Source organism: Neomonachus schauinslandi, chromosome 4 (assembly GCF_002201575.2).
Source record: "Neomonachus schauinslandi chromosome 4, ASM220157v2, whole genome shotgun sequence".
In the NCBI taxonomy this organism is placed as follows: domain Eukaryota; kingdom Metazoa; phylum Chordata; class Mammalia; order Carnivora; family Phocidae; genus Neomonachus; species Neomonachus schauinslandi.
In genome coordinates this window covers 24,911,145-24,936,511 of record NC_058406.1, presented here as the reverse complement: position 1 = coordinate 24,936,511, position 25,367 = coordinate 24,911,145, and the positions used below count along the sequence as shown (strand labels likewise).

The 25,367-nt window shown below is 44.2% G+C and overlaps 1 protein-coding gene across 1 annotated transcript in view; it reads left to right on the top strand.

Annotated features, from left to right (window-relative positions):
- Window positions 1-25,367, top strand: part of CSMD2 (CUB and Sushi multiple domains 2) — a 621,951-nt gene that overhangs the window by 592,498 nt on the left and 4,086 nt on the right. The window contains exons 67-69 of the mRNA XM_044913827.1: window positions 187-299; window positions 1,486-1,573; window positions 3,135-3,273. Of these exons, the coding sequence (XP_044769762.1) occupies window positions 187-299; window positions 1,486-1,573; window positions 3,135-3,273 (340 nt within the window). The remainder of the gene's footprint in view (window positions 1-186; window positions 300-1,485; window positions 1,574-3,134; window positions 3,274-25,367) is intronic.

The window sequence follows — 25,367 nt, the reverse complement described above, 5'->3', positions numbered from 1 at the left end:
CGCACACTCTTGTGTATCCTCACACTCAACGCACACAATCTCATAGGCCAGACTACGCTTACCTACTGGTGGTCATGCATGCCATGTTTACATCAACATCGACACGTGAAATTCCACGTACCCGCAAATTTGGGCTTGGAGATTTTTCCAGATCTTTAGTGTACTCTCTGAACTTCCTTTTCCCAGGAATTTACAAGAAAGAAGATTTCCATCTCCTGCTCCAGGTTTACCAGATTACAGGGCCTGTGGAGATCTTTGTGAACAAATTCAAAGACGATCACTGGGCTTTAGATGGGCATGTAAGTGCTGCAAAATATCAGTCCTTGACCTCCCTGTGCCCTTGCCCTGTCCCTGATTCCCAGATCACAGGCAGGGAAGGGGGTAGAGAGAGTGGAGATGCAAAGGATCAACATGGAAACTTGAGAGGTTTACTTGGGGGCCAGGACTGGGATCAAGGGAATCCTCATCTGCTAGTGAAATGGGTAAAGGAAAAGATAAAGGGGCCAGGAGGCGGAGTGTCCGGAGGGCCAGCACATCTGAGTGATATGGAGTAGGGTCTGATGTTCGAGCAGAAAGCAAGGAACCAGAACAGCTGTGTAAGAGTGAATTCAAGCAAGCTGGAGGTAATGGTGTTGTGCTGGGATATGGGAAAAGGTCCCAGGTGACTACTTCAAATATCACTCACAATTGAGGATGCAGATTACAGCTGATTTAGCACAGCTTGAGAGACCAAGACACAGGGGAGGAGATACGGCTTTCTTGCCTTCCCGTGTGGGAAAGCCTAACGACATTCTAGGGCATTCTTAAGGCAGAAGGCAGATCCACAGTGATGCTTCTCTGTCCGTACCTTCCAATTTCACGGGGGGGTGGGAATTGAGCATAGTGTCCCGTATCACACCTGTGGCTTCCCTGTCTCAGACTGTTGATGCTGGACATGGAAGTGTGGGAAGGAGGGAGAGGTGATGGTGGCCAGAGTAGCTGAGGAGTCAGGGTGCATCCGCAGGGACAAGACAGATGAGCCAAGAAGACTTACGTCCCCAACTACCTCCTCAAATTAGTAGCTACTGGAACTGTGATGAACCATCCAAAGTATGTTAAATCTGCTGGGTACACTTTAATCACGGCTCAGTGGTTCCAGGGGCTCTTGACGGTCGTTTTCATCACAGTGATAACGGCTAACAGTTCTCTAGGCCCGGAAGTGGTCTAAGTGCCTTCTCTGCGTGAGCTCGAGCAGGCCTCGCCACCACCCTGCGAACAGGTACTGTTGTTAGACCTGCCTGGCAAATGGAAGGCCCACACAGATGAAGTGATGGGACCAGTAGACGATGAAGCGCCTCCCCGCCTCCTAGGAGCACCCAGTGGGCCCGCCCCACCTCCAGCACCATACTCCCAGGGTACACCAGAGTCTGACAGCCCGCACCAGGAGGGCGTGCGGCTTCACCTGGCCATGCCCCCATCTCACTGCCTCTGCTCTCACTTTTGCAGGTCTCCTCAGAGTCCCCCGGAGGCACCTTCATCTATCAAGGCTCAGTCAAGGGCCAAGGCTTTGGGCAGTTCGGCTTTCAAAGACTTGGTAACTAGCATTTGTCCTCGGGAAGGGAGACACTTGTGTACAGGGGTGGGGGGGTAGAGGAGTGAAGTGCAACAGCCAAATCCAGGGGTTCTTAACCATTTGGGGGGTCACAGCTGCCTTTGAGATTCTTTTTTTTTTTTTTTAAGATTTTATTTATTTATTTGACAGAGACACAGTGAGAGAGGGAACACAAGCAGGGGGAGTGGGAGAGGGAGAAGCAGGCTTCCCGCTGAGCAGGGAGCCCGATGTGGGGCTCGATCCCAGGACCCTGGGACCATGACCTGAGCCAAAGGCAGATGCTTAATGACTGAGCCACCCAGGCACCCTGGCCTTTGAGATTCTGATAAAGGCTATGGAATATGTCCCCAGAAACAAGCACATACACATGACAGGCTCGACCTTTGCCAAACAGTTTCATGGCCAGGCCTGGAGTTGAGAGCCCTGGCGTAAGGGACGTTGGGTCTTGAATACGGCCCCCAGCAACACCAGCCAGCCAGCCCTTGGGCACCACCCAGACACCCTAAAGCATGCAGATGTGGGGTTCTTAGGGGTGCCTTTAACTCACGTTGTCCTTCCCTCCCCGAGCAGTCCCAGAAGGTGGCTCTTCCCTGGCATCTTTACTCTGCCTGCTACAGTCATCGGCATCCAGTCTCCTCCCTTCAGAGATTGACCTTGACCCAGAGCCTCAGACCCTAGTCCAGGGAGGGCCCCTGGTTTCTCCGAGGTGGTGAGGGGAGACAGGAGGCAGTCAGGGGTGCTCAAGAGCCAGCTCTACGTACCCGGCTGCTGATTCCACCATGCCCAGGGGCCCTGCCTGCATTTTCTCGCAGCTCTGACCTTCAGGAAGCTTCTCCTTGTCTTAGCAAAAATCTGCTTCCCTGTCATTCCCACTCTCCTCCCCTAGGGGAGTTCTTAGCTTGCCCTTGTGAGGAGCATGGAGTAAGACCTCTCTCTCTTCCCGACAGCACCCCTTCAAGTACTTGAAGACAGTTCCCCTGGCCCCTCAGCCTGACACACCAGAGAGAACTCAGAAGCTGGAGTTCTCGATTCTGGCTTCTCAACTGACTCCCCGTCCCCCGGGCCAGACCTGTCCCCTCTTGGAGCCTCCACCCCGGTGTGGTGGGCCACTTGTCTCCCTGCGCTCCTCTGAGCACCCGGCCCAGCCTGGTGCCAGGAGGCCCACAGCGGAGGAGGAGGAGGGAGACCCCCGCCCCAGGCTGCTCACACTTCCTCTCCCACGCCCCCCGCCCCCAGCAGGCCCACCCTCACCTGTTTTGTATTTGGGCTTCCTCCTAAGGTTTTACCTGATAAAAGGCTTCTGTGGCCAAAAGAAGTTTCAAAACTTCTGAAGGCGGCACCCTCTGAAGACTTTAGCCTGTGACAGGTTTTAGGTTCTCCTGCAGACTGGCTCCCGGGGACTGGGGGCAGGGAAGGCAGCTGGCTCGGGGTCTGGGCTGCAGGAGTTGACCTCCCTGCTCGAGGCCACACCGCCCCCCGGGGGGCTGTCCCCTCACATAGCTGGGTCTCTGTGACCTGAGGTTTCTGCTCTGCGACTTTGCAGACCTCAGGCTGCTGGAGTCCGACCCCGAGTCCATCGGCCGCCACTTTGCTTCCAACAGCAGCTCCGTGGCCGCCGCAATCCTGGTGCCTTTCATCGCGCTCATCATCGCGGGCTTTGTGCTCTATCTCTACAAGCACAGGTACGGGAGGGAGGGCGGCGGGGGAGAGCGGGGGGGGGGGGGGGGGGGCCGGGGGGGGGGGGGGGGGGCGGGGGCAGCCCCGCCCACAGGTGGGGGGCGGGGGGCGGACCGCGCGCTGAGCTAGGGACGGCCCCCCTGCAAGGTGGGTACTGTTGTTATCCCCATTCAGTGGGAAAACTGAGGTACAGGAAAAGAATGAACTCGACCAAGATCACACAGCTAGTAAGTAGCAGGGGCAGAATCCAGTCCCAGTTCCAGGCAGGCTGACTCCAGAGACTGTGCTCTTCTTAGCCCTTGGGCTTGGCAAAATCTCCAAGTAGAATGTGGCAGTCAGGGCTCTCCGGAGAGAGATGCATGTGTGTATACATAATACATACATAAAATACACAAACCATGCATATATATCTACATCTTCGTATAGACATCTGCATATCTATGTCCATACAGGAAGATGTATGCATAAGTATATCTAGATATATAGAGATACCCATCTAGAGAGATGGATATACATATGTATGTATTGTATATATACTTAGAGAGAGAGGTGGGGGGAGAGATTTAGTTTAAGGAATTGGTTCACATGATTGTGGTGCTGGAAAGTCTAAAGTCCACAGGGCAGGCCTGCAGGCTGGAAATTCCATCAGGGGTTGATTTCATCTTGATCCAAAGGCCATCTGGAGGCAGAATTCCTTCCTCCTCAGGGACCTTAATTTTTCTCCTCAGGCCTTCAACTGACTGGACGAGGCCCACCTCTATGGGGTGGGTAATCTGCTTTACTCAAAGTCTACTGATTTAAGTGTTAACACACCTAAGAAATCCCTTCACAGCAACATCTAGACCTGTGTTCGACCAAACAACTAGTGTCTGACCAGAGCCTTGTCGAGCCGACGTGTCAAATTAGCCATCACCTAGAGCATGGCAGATGGTTGCCACAATCCCTGCCTGTCTCCAATTCTCCCCTCCCTCCTCTGCATCCACTTTCTCCTCTAGATTATTTCTCTAGCTTAAGTTTAAGCTTAAAATTGTAGGCATTAAGATAATTTATACATAAAGGGATAAAAATTATTTTCAGAATATACAAAGGCAACCATTGAACAGAAATAATTAACTTATTGAGTTTTTCCACATCCTTTGACATCCATCTGAAACAAACATTTAAAGAAGGAGGAGAAATTATTCCAGAATTCCATACTTAGTTCTGAGGTTTCGTCTTTATGATCCCTCTGTACTTTTTCCTACTCAGAACTTGTACAAATAGAAAGCAAAAAAGAAAAAGGAAAATCCCCTCTGATGACATAAGTCAGGCCTTACAGGTGATCAGTAATGACTCTGAACTTCGGGTTGCTGAATTACTGAACAGTATAAGAGAGAAACCAGAATGCCCCCTGATCTGCATCACGCCCCTCCCCAACCCCCGCTGCCATCTCGGGCTCCATTGGGTCCCCACACCTGTGCGCATATGTGTCACCTCCAGGTCACGTGCAGTTGGGGTCTCCAAGTCTAAGAGCCCCCAGCATTGTCTGTCATCAGCATTCAGGGCTTCAGAATATTCCACCGAGGCCACAGCCGTCCAGCGAGGCTCCCCTGGAGAGGCGCCCACCGTGCCCTGCCCAGAGCAGGAGCGCAGAGGAAACACAGAGAAAGCGTTGTTGACTCAGGGAGGGGATGTGTGAAGAACTACCCTGAACACACACACATAGGATTAAAATGAATAATTAGGTGATAAATTCAAATGATGCCTAACAAGAACAGCTGAAATTAAAATAAGAACCGGGAAGAAGAAGAAGGTAGCGGGAGGGGAAGAATGAAGCGGGGGAAATCGGAGGGGTAGACGAACCATGAGAGACGATGGACTCTGAAAAACAAACAGGGTTCTAGAGGGGAGGGGGGTGGGGGGATGGGTTAGCCTGGTGGTGGGTATTGAGGAGGGCACATTCTGCATGGAGCACTGGGTGTTATGCACAAACAATGAATCATGGAACACTTCATCTAAAACTAATGATGTAATGTATGGGGATTAACATAAGAATTAAAAAAAAAAAAAGAAAGATAAAATAAGAACCCGAAATAGGAAAATCATGGAGGCCTGTGGGGTCAGTGAGTCAGGGAGCAGGGCTGTGGTATGCCTCTCATGGGCCTTTTCCTCCATTAAAAAAAAATATTAAACATGATAGTTGACAACTATGTTGTTATAAAGATGAATATAACCCAGTCTGGACACATTATTGTATGCCCATTATTGTCATATTCATATTTTTTCCTTCCAATTTTGAAAGAAATTAAGTTAAACCATTTTCCTGCACCCCTAAAAGTGTGGTGGCCCCTAAGCATTGGGTCTCTTGTGCCTAATGGATAAGTTGATACTGCCAGAAAGAAAAAGACAATATGGGAGAATGTGTGTCCTGCTGTGTGTGTTCCCCCACCTACACCCCATCCTCAGTTGGGGAAGATCAAAGATCAAGGCTACTAATTTACTTCTTTCCCTTTTATCCCTCTTTGCTTTGCCTCTTTTCTCTCACCGGCTCCTGCTCCCTGCCCCACCCCACCCCACCCCGCCTCTCTTGTTTACAATCTCTGGTGCCATCTGTCTGTCCCTAGTTCTCCGGGGACGGGCCGAGAGCCCCCTGAGCACAGCGCCCGGTGCCCATCTTCGTCTGTCTCTCTGCCTGTGTCTGCTACTGCTGGGACTTGGGCCCTCGCCCCGCCACCATCTGCACCCGCCACCCCAGAGAAGACGCCCACTGGGCCCCGACTTTGGACAGTAAAGGAAGAGGGGGCTGCAGATGGATGAAGGAAGCTTACAGATTTAAAATAGCAAAGCATCTTGTGGATGTGCCCGTGTGTGTATGGGCCCGAGCACACATAAACGCACACGCCTCTCCTTCATTTGAGTCTATGGAAGAGACCCCAGAAGCTTAAGAAAGAAAGAGAGCTGTGTGTGAAAGATGCCCCATGCCCTGCTCCCCCCCCAACACACAGAAGAGGTGAAGAGGAGGACACACTGAAACCAACACGCCCCGTCTGCCCCGTGTGTGAGGACACGGTGACTGTGTCAGCAGGTGGCCAACGTGCAGAAAGCAGCTGTCTGCCAATGGACGTCCTCATCTGCAGGGTGACAGCAAGGAGTACCCCAAGGGCAGAAAAACATCTGAAGAAGTACTGTAGAAAGCAGTTTATTTTTTCCAACAGAATTTTATTGAGTTCTAAGCGCAGTAAGTTAAAAAAGTCATTCCGGGTCCCGGGCAGCACTGGGAAAGAAGGGTGAGTTGGGGGGAGGGACAACAGGAATCGGGCCTTGAGTCCAAGGTCAAGTCTGGCTGTCAACTGACAGGAGAAAAGAAGCAAGTCAGTGGCCCAGACAGAGGTGGCCAAGGCTGCAGGCATCGGGAAGGGGTTGGTACAGGAGGGCAAGTCTAGCCCAGTGTCCAAAAAGTAATGGCTGCCATGTGCTGAGTTTCTTCTCTGTGCCTGACACTTTCGGTGTATCATTTCTAGACCTTACAACACCCAAAATATAGGAATTATTGTTCTTGTCTTATAAACGAGAAAACAGAAGCCCGGAAAGGTTGAAGAGACGTAAGCCACACAGTAAGTGTGCAGTCAGGACGCTAACCCAGATGGGTCTGACTCCAAAGTCCACAACACCAGCTGCCAGACACCCAGGTCTAACGGGGCACCAAATACGGGGGGGAGTAGGTGCATCTCTGTAGCAGAGCTGTGGCCAAGGCTGGTGGGCCAGGCAGGGGCCTGTGTGTCCCAGCTGGGCTCTGTTCTCTCCACCTGGCAGCGTCAGGGAAAGGACCCAGTGCCCAGGCCCCCGGGAGCCGGCGCTGGCCCCTTGGCTCCCAGCAGCCCCTCGCTACAGCAGACAGACAACCTGAGCATTCCTGAATCAAAAGAATGGAGTGAATGAAAGTCACATTCTCTCCAGTTCCTTGCAAGTCGGCTTGATTCATTTTGAGTTCCATCGTCCCTGGGTCATTATTGAATTCCGTATACGTATTGTTGGAACACTAACAAGTTGAGGGATCAAACGGTGGCATTTAGAGCTGTTTTCTCTGTCCTCGGGAAGGTCCCCCTGGGCTTAAGACCTGTGCACATGTGACATGCTGTCCTAAGGTGTTCAATTCACATAATTGAAATAACAAATAGAAATGTAAGGGAGTGGAATGGCAGGGACACCCGGTTCTTAAGCAAATGAAGCGAGCTGCCTAACATTAAGACGGGCTGAGAGGTGGTCAGTTTCCAGCACACGGGACTGGGACCCGCAATGGCAGGAGCCCACAGCCGCCCACACCTGCTCTGGGCCACCACACCCCTGGCTTGGCGGGAGAGGACCAACCCAAACACACACACTCACGCGCTCATCCCTCTCCTTCCCTGGAAACAAATGCAGGAGGTTCTTTGGCTGCCTCCTTTCCCTGTTCTTCACTCCTCTCAGACCACGCAGTGGACTCCTTCTCCAGCCCTGCCTCCGCCCCTCCCCTGTGTCCCCTTTGAAGTCCCAGGAGACGCCAGTGGGGCACCCAGCACTCTGCTGTGCATCACCCATGCCCACCTCTGGCATTTTCACACCACCTCCAGAGGCTTGGAAGGAACCGGGGCAGGCTAGGCCTTTCACTCACCATCCACACCATACACCCACCGCCATCCCATGAGGAAAAAAAAAAAAAGTAAAACAAAAACAAAAAAAAATCTTTTGTACAGAGATATATTTTTATTATACAAAGTTTGTACAGTACCAAAAAAGAAAGAAAAAAAGGTGTAAATTTTTTTTTCATTATTGTAGGTAAACGGTAGTGGAAGCCTTTTTTGTAAATGTAATAAAATGTATAAATATGGTTTTCAGAAAACATCAAGTACTGTAAATATGTAATCTACACACCTTCTTGGCTTGTCTGCGGTATATACATTTAATTTATCTGTCTCTGTATATGAGGCTTCCCCTGGGGTCCTGCATTATGGTACTTTCCTGAATTTGAAAGCAATTTTAAATTTTTTGAATTCAAATAAAATATAAATTTTTGCATTGGTTTCTTACATTTTAATGGCCTTTTTCGTGGCTAGGGGCAAGTGTTTCTTGGGGAAGGGGAGGAAAGACATATTTTGGGCCAGAAGCCAAGAGTGGAAATGTGGAAATCTACCATAGACCAAAATTAACACAAAAGGGAGTACATACCTAAACATAAGACCTAAAATATAAAAATCTTACAAGAAAGCACAGTGGAAAACTTCATGACATTGGATTTGGTGATGATTTCTGGGCTAGGACCCCAAGAGCACAGGCAACAAAAGAAAAAACAGATAAATTGCAGTCCATCAAATCCAAAAACTGCATCAAAGGACACAGTCAACAGAGTGAAAAGGCAACCTAAGGGATGGGAGGAAATATTTGCAAATTGTATACTGTTAAGGGATCAACATCCAAAAAAATGTAAGGAATTCCTACAATTCAACAACAACAAAGCCTGATTTTATTTTTTTAAAGATTTTATTCATTTGAGAGAGTGAGAGAAAGGACGAGGGAGGGAGGAGCAGAGAGAGAGCAACAAGCAGACTCAGAGCTGAGCGTGGAGCCCAATGCAGGGCTCGATCCCACGACCCTGAGATCACAACCCGAGCCAAAATCAAGAGTCAGATGCTTAACCTACTGAGCCACCCAGGCGCCCCTCAAAACCCGATTTTAAAACAAGCAAAGCGCTTGAAGAGACATTTCTCCAAAGAAGACACACAGGTGACCAACAAGCACAGGAAAAATTGCAAAACATCACTCAACATTAGGGACATGCAATCAAAACCACAGTGAGATGCCACCTCACATCTGTTAGGATAGGTTCTGTGAAAAACACAGAAAATACCAAGAGTTGGCGAGGATGTAGAGAAACTGGAATCCTTGTGTGTGTGAAATAGTAAAACCGCTGTGGGAAATAGTATGGAGGTTCCTCAGAAAACGGGCTGCTGTATGATCCAGCCATTCTTCTTCTGAGTATATATCCAAAAGAATGGAAAGCAGAGTCACAAAGAGATATATGTGTGCCCATGTTCATAGCAGCATCATTGGCGATAGCTTAGGGGTAGAAGAGCCCAAATGTCAACTGACAGATGAATGGATACACAAGATGTGCTACATGGAATAGTAGCCTTAAAGAGGAGAGAGACTTTGACACATGCTGCCACATAGAGGAAGCTTGAGAACATTATGCTAAGTGAAACAAACCCATTACAGGACAAATACAGCACGATTCTGCTTTTATAAGGTGTCAAATTCATAGAAATAAAGTAGAATGGTGGTTGCCAGGGGCTGGAGGGAGGGGGGAGTGGGAGCTGCTTAATGGGTATGGAGTTTCCATTTTACAAGATGAAAAAAATCCTGGAGATTGCACAACAATGTGAATATATTTGATAATACCTGTACCCTTAAAAGTGGTTAAGATGGTAAATTTTATGCAATGTGTATTTCATCACATTTTTTTATTTAAAAAATTAAGTTATAATAAAGCCCAGCTCAGCTCAGGATAGGAACCTGGGAACAGAAAAGTTATTCTCCTTCAGGGATGGGGTTTGGTCTGGACTGAAGAGGTCAGGTTCTAAGGATGGCAGCCTAAAGGACAGGTGGCTTAGGCAGCAGGAAATCTATAGTAGACAAAGGCCAAACTAAGGAGGATCATCCAGGCAAGACGGCCACTGCAGGAGAGGTAAAGAAGGAAGGACTGGCAAGAGCTGGGGGTCTCCTCTAGGGAACCCTTGTCCACTGTGGGTGGGAAGGCAAACTGGCTCAGCCACTGTGGAAAACAGTACGGAGATTCCTCCAAAAATTAAAAATAGAACTACCATATGATCCAGCAATTCCACTTCTGGGTATATATCCAGAGGAAACAAAATCACTATCTTAGAGATAACTGTATCCCCATGTTCATTGCAGCATTGTTTACAATAGCCAAGACATGGAAGCAACCTAAGTGTCCATCGATGGACGAATGGATAAAGAAGACACACACACGCGCGCACACACACACGTAATAGTATTAAGCCATAAAGAGAAGAGAGAGAAGGAAATCCCAACATTTGCAACCACATGGATGGATCTTGAGGACATTATACTAAGTGAAATAAGTCACGCAGAGAAACAAGTACTGTATATTCTCACTTATATGTGGAATCTTACAAAACAGAACTCACAAATACAGAGAATAGATTGGTGGTTGCCAAAGGCAAGGGTGGTGCACAGGAGAAATGGGTGAAGGTGGTCAAAAGACACAAACTTCAAGTTGTAAGAGAACCAAGTTCTAGAGATTTAATGCACAGCATGGTGACTATAGTTCACAATACTGTATTGTATATTTGAAAGTTGCTAAGAGAATAGATCTTAAAAGTTCTCATCACACAAAAAAAGAGTGTAACTATGTGAGGTAATAGATGTCAACTAAACCTACGTGGTAATCATGTCACAATGTATACATACAGCAAATCAGTGTGTTGTATGCTTTAAATTAATACAATGTTATGTATCAGTTATATCTCAATAAAACTAGGGGGAAAACAGCATAAAACAGAAAATAAGTAGTAAAATATTTAGCTAATGAAAATACTCCCCCCAAAAAATATAAGCAAAAGAGAGGGAAAAAAAATTTTTTAGAGGACAAGAAAACATTCTCTGAGCCTCCAGGTTAAAAATTAAGTCCATTGCAAGAAAAGAAAATCAGGTTGTCATCAGGCAAAACACACAAAGCAACACAAGCAACACACAAAGCAAAACAAGAGTGAAGCAACATTTTTCAACAAACTGAAGGGAAAATATAAGCCAACTATTATATATGCAGTAATTTTTAAGCATCAAGACTAGGAAACACAGTATTAAATATTCAAGAACTCAGGAATATTTTACTCAGGAACCCCTCCTGAAAAATCTACTACTAATGAGAGGACAGGTTTTATCCAACCCACTGGGAACTTCAGCAAAAAGACTGGTATTGAGAATGGATTATATTGAAATCTAAGATGAAGAATGGAAGATGGAAGAATAGTATATAATAAATAGTATAAAGATGGAAGAATAGTATATAAATGTCATGTGCCTGACAAAGAGGAAATATTTTTTTTAATGGGAAGAGAAAGGAGAGGAAAGGGGAAAGTAAAATGAACCCATTTTTGGCCACAGAGAATAGGTGGGAGTCAAAAGATCACTTAAAGAAAGATTTCTCAAACTCAGCACCATTGACATTGGGGGCTGGACACTTTTTGCTGTTGCATTTGGCTGTACTGTGCATTATAGAATGTTTAGAAGCATCCCTGGCTTCTACCCACTAGATGCCATAGCACTCCTCCTCCAGTAGTAACAACCAAAAATGTTTTCAGATATTGCCACATGTCTTCTGGGAAACAAAACTGATACACACACGCCCTCCCTCCCCTCCACTGAGAACCGCTAATATAAAGCTAATAAAATAATAAGAACCTAAGTAGTGAAAAGGAGGAGTAAGGGCATTACATAAATGTATTAGTATAAAGGAAATCATTAGAATAAAAATACAAATTTTGCTAAATATTAATACACATTTTTAATAAACATTTTAAAAGGACCCAAAATATCACATTGTGAAAGAACCAGTAAATATGACAAATACACAAAGCAAATACAACATAAAATATCATGACAGATCTGAAAACAAACATGGCCATTGTATCACTAAATGTAATTAGGTTTAATTCGCTTGTTAAAAGGTTTCAGATTAGTTCACAAGGTAAAACTCAACTCTGTGCTATAACAAGAGGCATACCTAAAATAAAGTAAATCAAAACAGCTAAAACCAAAGGAATAGGCATATGTTCTGCATGGTTCAAGACAATTCTATATTCTGTAAGCTGGACTTTTAGTAGGGCAGGGGAGAGGGATGAGCTCTCATAGCCATACTGGGGGTCAGATATGGGTATGCTGGGGGTCCTAGAGCACATGGATGCATGGCTTGGAGCTAAAGTAAAGAAACATAGTTGCTACAGTTTTTACTGTTAGTGTTTCAAAGGGGGAATCAGGAAAAACAACAAAGGAATGAACAAAGGAGCAGCAGACATATGCAAACAAGAACCCAGGGACCTCAGTCTTGGCATCAGATAAGTCAGAATTCAGGCCCAAAGGCATCAAACAAGACCAAGAAGCTCATTTTACAATGCTAAAGGACACAATTCACAATGAAGATGTAACATATGTTAACTACTCACCCTATAAGAGGCAGCCACTTTCATACAGCAGAAACGAAGAAATGCAAAGAGAAATAGAAATACACCAATAATAGGAGCCGTAAGTCACTACCATGAGGCCAACAAAAATTGAGGTAACAAAAAAAAGGAAAGTTGCAGAAGACCTAAACAAAATAATCGTAAGGAATTTTTTATGAATTTTATGAAAAAAGAACTGCAAGAAAATGAACTATTTTCAAAAATCATGGTGATAATAATGTTGGTATTTTATTTGGATACTGTTTTGTGAGTTATGGGAAAAAATGAATAATTTTGTTGGTGTAGTTTTTTACAGGGTTTTTCTTAGGGAAGAAAGGAGATTCATATGTTAGATAAAGGATGTTAAGTAAAACCCAGTAGTCCTGAATTTAATTGGAAATATCACCATGATTTTACTTTATCGTTAAAATGCATGTATGTATGTATGTATTTCCTACCTCTGTCTGCTGAAAAGGCCTAAAGACAATGTACAATCCATTTGCAATGAGCATGCTTAACCCTCAGTGTGTGGTCTCTAAATATTATTTTCCAATAAAAGGAACCAGAGCTCTTTGGAGAAAGAGCTGATTCCAGGTCCAGAGCAGGAAATTTACAAGATGAACATGGAAAATCTTGTCATCCCAGAAAAACGAGAACTACCAAAGACCACTCGTGTCAAGGAGACTCAAGAGCCAACTTTGAAAGGCTCCCATTCCACAAATACAGGACAATTTGAACATTGCTACCACTAATAATAGCAATGGACGGAAACATAGTAAATATGTGTTAATCCATGAGTTCATAATAACATTTTTTAAACTCATCTAGATACCTTATGAAAAATGCCAAGGAATCAACTCATTATTTTGATAACCAGTAAATACAAGAGAAAAAAAAGCAAGCATTTAGCCTGCTTTTCTTGTATGAAATGTATTTCAGGATAACCAAATATTTACGGAGGGGAAACATGATATAAAGTTTCTCTTTAGAAAAGTATTCTGGCTAATAAATGAAGAAGGATAGAACTTAAGTATCACATTTTGAAACCCCTCTTAAAATAAATCCCGGTGATGATCATCAGTAGTTAATGTGACAGAAAAAGAGGCAACCAGACATTATGTTTTCTGATGGAGTACACAACACCATGTATGAAGAATTCTTGGATGGGCGTCTGGCTGGCTCAGTTGGTAAAGCATGCAACTCTTGATCTTAGGGTTGTGAGTTCAAGCCCCATGTTGGGGTAGAGATTACTTAAAAATAAAATCTTTAAAAAAAAAAAAAGAATTCTTGGGAAAAACTTTAAAGTCAAATCTAAATCTGATCAAATCTCTAGGTCTCAGTACTAGGTCACAGATGATATAGATGACAGAGAAACAAGTTCAATGACACAATAAGGATGCAACTGACAATATACAGAGTCTGGAAAACTCCTCAGTAAAAATGATCGAACTCTAAATTGAGTTGCAAGGTATGATCTTATCTGAATCCTGATTCAAACAAGCTATTCTTAAAATTTGTGAGACAGGGGCGCCTGGGTGGCTCAGTTGGTTAAGCGACTGCCTTCGGCTCAGGTCATGATCCTGGAGTCCCGGGATCGAGTCCCTCATCGGGCTCCCTGCTCGGCAGGGAGTCTGCTTCTCCCTCTGACCCTCCTCCCTCTCATGCTCTCTGTCTCTCATTCTCTCTCTCAATAAATAAATAAAATCTTAAAAAAAAAAAAAAAATTTGTGAGACAATCCATGAAATGTGAACACTAATTTAATATTTTTATTATATTAATAAATAATTTTTAACTTTTAGGTGTGATGAGGGTTTTATGCATATGTTTATTGTTAAAGGCATCATTATCTTCTGGAGATACATACTCAAATATTTATGGATGGACTGATACGACATCTGGGATTTGCTTCCAAGCAATCTTTGGAGGGAAAGGGTAACAACATACATAAACAAGAGTAGCCATGAGCTGATAATTATTGAAGCTGGACATTCATTATGCTTTCTACTTTTATAGATGTTTACAATTTTTCTATAATTAAATGTCTTTTTTAGAAAACAAAAGAAGGGCAAGTAATAATTTGTTTATGTATACTATACCTATCATGTCATCTATAAATTATTATATTATATGTAATATATATACAACATAGTATATATATAATTTGCTTTTCTTGCCAAAAAATGCAGGACAGATTAACCATCATTACCTATAGAGGATAGGTGGTAATGGGGTGAAAATCTAGGAATGGGGAAAAAAAAACTTTGAGTACATCTCAATAGTTTTAAATTGTATACCAAGTAAATATACATATTTAAATATTTTTTAAAAATTTTTTTAAGATTTTATTTATTTATTTGACAGAGAGAGGGAGAGAGCAAGAGCAGGAACACAGCAGGGGGAGTGGGAGAGGGAGAAGCAGGCTTCCCGCTGAGCAGGGAGCCCGATGCCGGGCTCGATCCCAGGACCCTGGGATCATGACCTGAGCCAAAGGCAGATGCTTAACGACTGAGCCACCCAGGCACCCCTAAATATTTTAAAATTAAAACAGAGACAAACAACATAAAACGAAATTGGTATCATAATCACAGAGAGAAAATGGTTATTTTAAATCACTTTTGAACACAGAACTTTGACTTACTGATATATACTCTAAGGATTAGAAGGATTGCAAAGAAATCTTCAGCATGACTTAGCTTATTGTTAATAGTGACATTGGTATCACAGTTTTGAAATAATTTTATGAATATATATGATTAAGCAAATAATATATTAATGTTAATTAGCACCAAGATGTAATCTGTAAAGGAGATATAAACAACATAGCTGAATAAAAATCACGTAATATTAAATTTGAATTAGATTATTAGCAGGAGGGCGCCTGGGTGGCTCAGTTGGTTAAGCAACTACCTTTGGCTCAGGTCATGATCCTGGAGTCCCTGGATCGAGTCCCGCATCGGGCTCCCTGCTCAGTGCGGAGCCTGCTTCTCCCTCTGACCCTCCCCCATCTCATGCTCTCTCTCTCACTCTCTCTCTCTCAAATAAATAAATAAAATCTTTTTTAAAAAAAGAATATTAACAGGAATTAGTGAAATTTAAAATACATATGTATTTACTAACTCTGTCCCTTGAAAGTGTCCAGAAGCAATAACAACACATTAGGAGCAATGAGCACACTGAACACCCAGCTCTTGGGGTTTTTTCTCTTTTTTTTTTCTTTGTTGTTGTTTTTCCCCCCGCTTAGGTACAGGAATATGACCCTAAGTAACTTTTTTTTCTTTTACTTTTTAAAATTTGAGGTATAATTGACATACATACACATTATATTAGTTTCTGGGGTACAACATAATGATTCAATGTTTGTATATATAGTGACATGATCACCACAATAAGTCTAGTTAACATCCATCACCACACATAGTTCCAAAATTTTTTTCTTTTGATGAGAACTTTTAAAATCTACTCTCTTAGCAACTTTCAAATATATAATACAGTATTATTAACTATAGTCACTATGCTGTACAGTACCTCCCAGGACTTATTTATTTTACAACTGGAAGCCAGCCACAACTGGAAGCCATCTCGTGGTTTCCAAATACCATTTCTCACTAAAAGAAACCAGGGCTCCTTTGAGAAATGATTGACCCCACGTCTGGAGCAAGTTAAACCCAAGCTGGGGCATCTAGTTATAATGAAAAGCAAGGAAGCACTCAAAGACTGTAGGTCAATTATTAGATGATATCATGCTCAAAGCCATATGTTAACTGTTAGAAATCTTTCAAAATACAAAGTTGGGGGGAAAAAACAGGCCTACACTATTTTACAGAAGAATTTCACCAGACCTGCAAAGAATATATAATCTTCAAAGAATATATAATTATACAAATTATTCCAGAGAACAGAAAAAGAAGGAAACTCTTTCAAACCCTTAATTATGAAAAACATAAAGAAATCCTCAACATCAAAAACCAAATGAAGTAAATGAATCTAACAATATATAAAACCTGGTAAGTAATTATTTCAGATTACTGTCACACGATACCCTGTCTGTGCATCTCTGATGGGATTTATCCTAAGAACAAAATTGGGGCAGGGTGGACTTTAGAAGCCTGACAAATACCCTAGGCCATCTCTGGTCCTTGCTTTTATCTCATGGAAGTGTAAATAACTTAAAACTTCATGGTAAATTAATACTGAACATTGTATAAAAATCACAAAAGAACACCAATAAGTCTATAATTCCAGCACCCTGAGATTACCATGGTAACATTTTGCTATAGATCTTTTCAGAGTGTTTTTGTGCCTACATCCACTTTTGAAATATTGTTGTTAACAGTTCATTGTGGACATTTTTACATGCAGTTGTGTATGTGTATTTTTTGTCACATTTTAAATGACTGCTTAGTTTTCTATTGCCTGCTGGTATATAATTTGTATCATATTCCCCTTTATTGGACATTTTGATTATAAAATGTTTTGCCATCAAATTGCTATCATGAACAACCTCATAGGATGATTATTGGGCTTGTTTAGGACCTAATTGACCATGAATTTATTGTGGCACCAATCTTTCTGATAATGCTTTTATTTTCTTACAGAAAAAGTTAATAGCATGAATGCAGGTAATAGAGAGGTTGCATTGTTGGATTCTTAAATGATTGAGATTATGCCAGGCAGATGAAATAGAAGATGGCAGTAAGAGTGCAAAGGTATTGGTAAGAATGGCTGAAATTCTGAATATGGCATCTAAACTGGGTAGAGAGGGATATGAAGACAGGAAGGAGGTGATAGAGAGGAGAGGGGGACCTAGAGACTAAAGATCCCTGGGTGCATTTCTCTCCACCTCAGAAAGGGGAAACCCAGCTCAAACTAACCTAACAATAAAATACATTGGCTCATGTGACAAAGTCCAGCAGTTGAGTGGGCTTTGGCTTAGCTAGTATCTCTAGCTCCATTTCTCTGGGATTCCCTTGGCTCTGTGCTTGTGACTCCAGGCAGGGCTTCTCAAGGCAATAAAGGTCAGAAACCAATTTTCCAGTCCCACCCCTCCAGCTGCTACTTCATTGGCACAAATTGGGTCACACATTTCTGATTATCCAATCCCTGTTATCATGGGAATGTCATCACTGCCTAGCTACTTGTGTTCTTAGATGGAGAACAGGCCAAGGAGAATGGGATTATCCTCAGACAATGCAAGCCCTGTCTGGAACCTGGAGTAGGGGAAGCCCTGAGGCATGTGGGCCTCATAGAAGGAAAAGTTACCTAAAAAATACTGCAATACTTCTAAGAAGGAGGGAAGCAAACAGCAGTGTCCACACAGACACTAAGAAATAAACGTGTAATAACAGACTGGGATAAATGTTATGAGGGAAAGTGGGGTAGGAGTTTGTGGCTTTTAAACTGAGACCTGAGGGGGCGCCTGGGTGCTCAGTGGGTTAAGCGTCTCTCTTCGGCTCAGGTCATGATCCCAGGGTCCTGGAATCGAGCCCCGCATTGGGCTCCCTGCTCAGCGGGAAGCCTGCTTCTCCCTCTCCCACTCCCCCTGCTTCTGTTCCCTCTCACACTGTGTCTCTCTCTGTCAAATAAAATAAATAAATAAATAATAAATAAAAGACCTGAGAGAGGACTTCCAGGGAAGATGGTGGAGTAGGAGGATCCTGGGTTCACCTCATCCCATGGATACAACTAGAAAACACATCAGTGTAAATAACCCAAAAAATGACCCAAAGACCGGCAGAACAGACTCTCTACAGCTAAATGTAGAGAAGAGGCCACATCAAAGAGGATAGGAAGGGTGGATATGCAGTCAGAAGCTAAAAAGACCCCAGGGACTGTCCAGGGGAGGGAGGGACCTGCAGGCATAGAGAGGGGAAAGGACCATGCAATCACACTGGGGAGACCACACAGGGAAGGTGAATCCCCATAACATTTGTCTTTGAAAACCAGAGGGGCCAAATTTAACAAGTTCTTACAATCAGCAGGACTTAAAATCTGGAACTTTAAAAATCTCTGGGAAAGCCAGGAGGGTGAGAGAAAACTGAGTCCCTCCCCTTAAAGAGACTGCACAACAAACGGCCCATAAAGATACAGCATAGAAGCAGCAGTTTGACAAACTCCTGGGACATATGAGAAGGAGATTTGTTTACTAATCTCAGAGTGTGTCTCAGAGGGACAGTGATCACTGGAAGACTCTTCCAGGAACAAAGGAGCTGCTGAATGCCATTTCTTTCCCTCATCCCACAACATAAACACACAGCCACCTGTGGGAACCAGCACAGGACCAATTCTCACTACCTATCTTGCTAACAGCATGCCCCACCACCACATGCTCCCACAGTCATGCGCCTCCAGCCAAGCCTCTCCTTCAGGTCCTCTCACACAGCAGATGCATGCAAACTTTGCTAACACCATGTGGTCCCACCCCAGTGTCCTTCGGCAGACCCTCCCCCCACCAACCCAGCCTGCCTTGGTCCTAGGTGGCTGCAGGTACCCTCCTGCAGCAGGCCAGTGGGGATCTTGCTGGGACCATGCACCCCATGTTCTCCAGCCAGTCCTCCCCCTTCCAGTATGCCCTTGGCTGGAACCCATCCCAAGCATTGCCACAAACTTGGCAGTGTGTAAGCAGCTCCAACAGGAGCCAGCCCCACTCCAAAGTGACTCCTGCCCTGGATAGAGGGGAAGATGATCACACACACCAGTCCAACTTTGGTGCCAACAGTGGGCTGGAGGGAGATATCTGGTCTAACTGCAGGCCCTGCCCGCCAGTGAAAGTTTCTCAGAGGACAACACAGGGAAAGTGCCTTGCAGTTCAATACTGCATCCCTGGCAAACGCCTCATCTAACTCAACTCAAGTCCAATGTGTCCCCAAACTGCCCACTAACAACACAAGGACCAAACCCTGCCTGCAAGGGGAAAAGCAAACCATTGCAGACAACTGGACTGAAGGAAAAATTGGCTTAGTCACAATAGCAGGGTACAGGCAACACACGTAGGAGACACCCCTGAAGCATCAGATTCTGGTGAACAGGGGACACTGCACTGCAGTGTCACTTCTTCATAAGGCCACTACTTTCAAGACTGGGGGGTGTAGCTGACTTTCCTAACACAGAGAAACACACACAGAGAGGTAGACAAAATGAGGAGACAAAGGAATATGTCCCAAAGGAAAGAACAGGACAGAGGCACCTGGTTGGTTCAGTCAGTTAAGCATCTGACTCAATCTCAGTTCAGGTCTTGATCTCAAGGTCATGAGTTCAAGCCCCACACTGGGTTCCATGCTGGGTGTGGAGCCTACTTTAAAAAAAAATTTTTTTAATTAGAAAAAAAAGAAAGAACAGGACAAAATCACAGCAAGAGAGCTAAACTCTTAAAGATAAGTAATAGAGATAAGTAATATACATGATAAAGAATTTAAAGTAATGGTCATAAAGATACTCACTAAACTTCAGAAGAGAGTGGAAGACCTCAGTGAGACTCTTAACAATGAGAAAACATTAAAAAAAAAATCAGAGCTAAAGAACCCAAATGAAATTAAAAACACACTAGATGGAATAAACAGACTAAAAGAAGTGGAAGAACATATATCAGCAAACTGGAGGGCAAAGTAATGAAAAGCAATCAAGCTGAATATGAGGGAGAAAAAAATAATAATAAATGAAAATAGACTTAGAGAACTCAGTGACACCATCAAGTGTAATAACATTCACATTATAGGAGTCCCAGAAGGAGAAGAGAGAGAAAACGGGGCAGAGAATTTATTTGAAGAAATAATAGCTGAAAACTTCCTTAATCTGGGGAAGTAAACAGACATCCAAGGAGACACAGAGAGCCCCAAACAAAATCAACCCACGGAGGTCCACACCAACACACATAGTAATTAAAATGGCAAAAAGTAGTGATAAAAGATAATTTTTAAAAGCAGCAAGAGAAAAGAAAAAGAGTTACATACAAGGGAAATGGCTATCAACTGATTTTTCAACAGAAACTTTGCAGGCCAAAAGAGAGTGGCATGATATATTCAAAATGCTGAAAGAAAAAAAACTGTAGCCATGAATACTCTATCCAGCAAGGCTATCATTTAGAATAGAAGAAGAGATAAAGAGTTTCCCAGACAAACAAAATTTAAAGAAATTCATGACCACTAAACCAGCCCTGCAAGAAATGTTACAGGGGACTCTGAGTGGAAAGGAAAGACCATAAGTTGGAGTAAGAAAAGTAGGAAGCACAAAACCAGTAAAATTAAGTATATCTATAAAAATCAGTCAAGGTATTCACAAAATAAAAGGATGTATTTACCTAAAACATAGCGGGGAGAGGAGTAAAGGATGGGTCCAAACTTCAGTAACCATCAATATAATATAGACCATTATATGCGTAAGATGTTATATGCAAACCTAAAAGTAACCACAAATCAAAAACCAGTAATAGATATGCAAAAATAAAGAGAAAGGAATTCAAGTATATCACTAAGAAAGCCAGCCAACTGTGAGAAAAGAGAGCAAGAGAAGAAAGAAACAAAGAACTACAAAAAAACCATAAAACAAGAAATAAAATGGCAATATGTATATACTTATAAATAATTACTTCGACTGTAAATGGACTAAATGCTCCAATTAAAAGACATAGGGTGACAGAATGGATAAAAAGCAAGACCCATCTATATGTTGCCTACAAGAGACTCATTTCATAACTGAAGACACATATAGATGGACAATGAAGGGATAGAAAAGTATTTATCATGCAAATGGAAGTGAAAAGAGACCCAGGGTAGCAATACTTATATCAGACAAAATAGACTTTAAAACAAAGACTGTAACAAGAGACAAAAAAGGACACTATATAATTATAAACAGAACAATCCAACAGGAAGCTATAACAATTGTAAATATTTATGCACCCAACATGGAAGCACCCAAATACATAAAGCAGCTAATAACAAACACAAAGGAAGTAACCAATAGTAATACAATATAGTAGGGGACTTTAACATCCCCCTTACATCAATGGATAGATCATCCAAACAGAAAATCAACAAGGAAACTATGGCTATGAATGACACATTGGACCAGGTGGATCTAACAGATGTATTCAGAACATTCCATCCTAAAACAGCAGAATACACATTCTTTTCAAGTTCACATGGAACATTCTCCAGAATAGATCACATATTAGGCCACAAAACAAGTCTCAACAAATTCAAAAAACATTGAAGTCATACCAAGCATATTTTCCAACCACCACGCTGTGAAACTAGAGATCGACCACAAGAAAACATCTGGAAAGAACACAAATACATGGAGGTTAAATAACATGCTACATAAACAATGAATAGGTCAACCAAGAAATCAAAGAGGAAATCGAGAATACATCGAGACAAATGAAAATGAAAATACAATGGTCCCAAATCTTTGTAGCAAAAGTGGTTCTAAGAGGGAAGTTTATAGCAATGCAGGTCTACCACAAGAAGCAAGAAAAATCTCAAATAAATTGAGACCTGAAAGATGAGTGGGCATTAGCCAGGGGATGAAGGCAGGGAAGAGGAATCCATGAAGTGGGAACTACTCACCTGTGTTGGAGGAATAGAAAGGGGGCCACCATGGCTGAAGTGTGGTAAATTAGGGGAACAGTGTGCGACAGAAGGCAAGTGTAAAATCATACACCTGGGGTGGGAAGCCAAGTGACATAGCCTGATGTATGTTGTAAGAAAATAACGTGCAACTATTGGGACTCAGGTTGAAGAAGGCCAAAAGTAGAAGTAGGAATGCTCCTTAGGAGGTGGCTGCCGTTGACCAGGCGGGGTGATGGTAGCCAGGACAAAGGAAGTAGCCATGGGAATGGAGAGCAATGGGTGGATTCAAGATGTCTTTTGGAGATTCGTTCCACATGATTTGGTGATTGGATGTAGAGGCAAGGGAGGGAGAACATTCAGAGGTGACTCTAATGTCTGACGAGCAACTTGGATGGATGACGCTATCTTTACTGGAATGAAAAAGGAAGAGGTTGGAGGGCTAGGAGCAAGCTCACGGGGAATCTGTGTAGACCTGCTGAGTCCCAGAGGAGATGCCAAGTAACTAGTTGTGCAGACCTGAGCTCAGAAGAGAGATCAGTGGCTGGACTAGTTGCATTAAGGATATCAGAGGTGGTGGGTTCAAGGACAAATGTGGCTGAGCTGGAGTGGTCAGAGACTGCATGGCCATCCTGTGGTCGCCCGAGCCACCCCGGGTGATGACAAGACTGCCTGCCAGCCAGGGGAGGAGGTCCTCGGTGATTGCAGGGGCACGTCCAGGAGGTGGGGGCTGTTGCAGGCAGGGAGGGGCTATGGGAAGATACAGGTGAATGGCTCGAGCACCACAGGAACGGGCCTTCAAAAGACCTACTGGTGGAGCATGGCCAAGAGTGCAAGCCCTGGAGCCAAACTGCCGGCCTGGAATCTGGGCTTTCCCATGGAACTAGCGGTGTAGCCTGGGATGGGTCCTGAACCTGAACCCAGGTTGTAACTGACATTTGTAACTGACCTCTGGGCTCTGCTAATAGCAAGAGCACAGCAATGAGATGTCTGTGCCCTCTGTCCTGTCTTCCAGGAAGACCAGCCCCGTGGATCTGGTCACTGTCGGAGCAACTGCCAGGAAGAAGTCACATGAAAACATGTCAACAAGACCTAGAACTTCTCTTCCAGGGAGACAATGACTAATTCTCTCCCAGATCTCGTCTTTGTCCCAAAATGTGCAGAATATCAGTGCATCCCAGCCACTACTACAGCCTAACACTTCCTGCAGGAAGAAACGGTTTCCAGTGGGTTCTGATCGAAGCCATGTCAAACTTTGAAATACCACTCTCTCTCTCCCCCTCTACCAGCTTACAACCAGCATTCGAGGACAGCAGAGTCGAAAAGGCGAAGTTGCCTATGCCCCACTCAATAAAAATACAGAGTGTAAGTTGATTAAGGAATTTCAGTCTTGAGCCACGAAGTCTCCTGGACATTACCGGAAGAGGTGGGTGGAGGAAGGAGGGGGAAAATCCCCATAAAGACCCTCCAGCTCTCGCCTCCTTGAGTACCAAGTGTGTCAGCTCTGTTCCCGAACCAGGAGGCAAATCAGAGGAGCCAGGTAAAATTCAGCCCTCTGGGAAACCTTCCTTTCTTTTCATCCATAATCATCCTTGTGTTATTTGGGCCCCAGATACCTCAGATTTCCTAGCACAGAGATCCCAGGAGAAAATCAAAGCAGGTGTATGGAGAAGGCCAGCAGACCAATGAGCCACCTGTTATGGACAAAAGGCAATGGCTCACGAGTTTGTACATCCACCCATGTGTGAAGGTCCATGGAGAACAGTGAAAGAAAGGTGTCAGTCCAGCACAAGGGGCATGAGATCGTACAGCCTCATTGTGTACCCCTGATTCCCCCTCGCCCTTTCCTCCGTGCTTTGAGGGTCATGAAAGAGATGCCAGGAGAGCTCAAAACAAGTTTGTTTTTTCTTTCAGTTTAATCAGTATAATTTATTAATTTATCAGGCCACTTTGTCCCAAAATAGGATTTAACTAGCCAAAAAATGAAATAATCACCAAAAAATGAAAATATGAAAATAATGAAATGAAAAATGAAAATAATAGAGGATAAGGAAGTGAAAACAAAGCCAGGCAAAATGAAGTCAGGGACTGGTGAGCAAATTGCGAACCAAAAAGGGCCTGCTCGGTTTTTAGAATTGGATCTTGAACCTCTGAGCCTCCGGTGGCCAAACTTCGTTCCATTTTCATTTCAGAGTCCCTAAGATCAATCACAAGTGTCTGGTCTTCATAAGATATTAGTTGCTCAAAGAGAGTCCCTGGAGATCACATGCCCAGAATGTGCCAGAAGGGCTTAGCGTGACCTCCGGCCTGGCTAGGCCCACCTCCTCCCATCAATTTCTGGGCAACTTCAGGAGTGGGGTTGGGTTGGGCGCCACATGTGTATGGTCATGAACAAGCCTTTCCTTACCAGGTGCTGTCTGGGGTGGGGGCATTCTCCTGCCCTGCCCACCCCCTTCCCAGTGAAGTGTGCATGAGGGTTTCAGAGTAGCAGCTCACCACCACCACCATCCCCGGGCCCACCCTTGACCCTCATGCTCATCTCCACTCCTCTAAATATACAGAAGCTGCTCCATGCCCTGTGAATTCCCCAAAGTACTGAAGCCAAGACACATTGTACATGGGAGGAAGAAGAGGAGTCTCTTCCCCTGTGTGTCACAACTGTCACCTGGTACCACTCTTCAGAGGTGACAATGGCTCCGTCAGCTGCTGTCCGTGGCTCCTGCCCTGCTTGGGCTCATGTGATTCCGAACCAGCCTTACAGGCCCATATGTTTCCTTACCCTTCCCTCCTGAGGCCCTCCCCCTCTAGGTGGCACAATTATGGGGCATTTTCCAACAATGAAAATGTGAAAAACAAATGTGACTTCAGAAAGCATTATGTGATGTCAGATGGCAGACAGGCTCAGAATGATCCACACATACCAAGAGAATCCCTCACCGGACCGTGATTAGGAAATCGATGTCTGTGGGCGTCCGTATTCTGCCCATTCAGTGTGTTTAGGCAAAATTGTTTAACCGGATCCTGCCCTTGACCGGTCTGATGCTCTTGACTTAACTAAGTGGCTCTTAGACCAAAGCAGCACTCAGCCTTGAGATGTGGGAGGACAGACCCACACTGAGAAGAGGGGCCTCTTAAGCTCTCTGCCTCTTCCTCCAGGCAGCCCACCGAGCTCAGGCTCCATCTAGGCTTCCTTCAGGAACAGGTGAGAGGGGCACCATAGGGCAACGAGGCCCCCAGCCTGGGGCGGGGAAGTACAGTGAGGGCCACCACAAGTACATTTGGAGGTAATTCCAGATTTGCCTAGAGTCAGAGTGAGG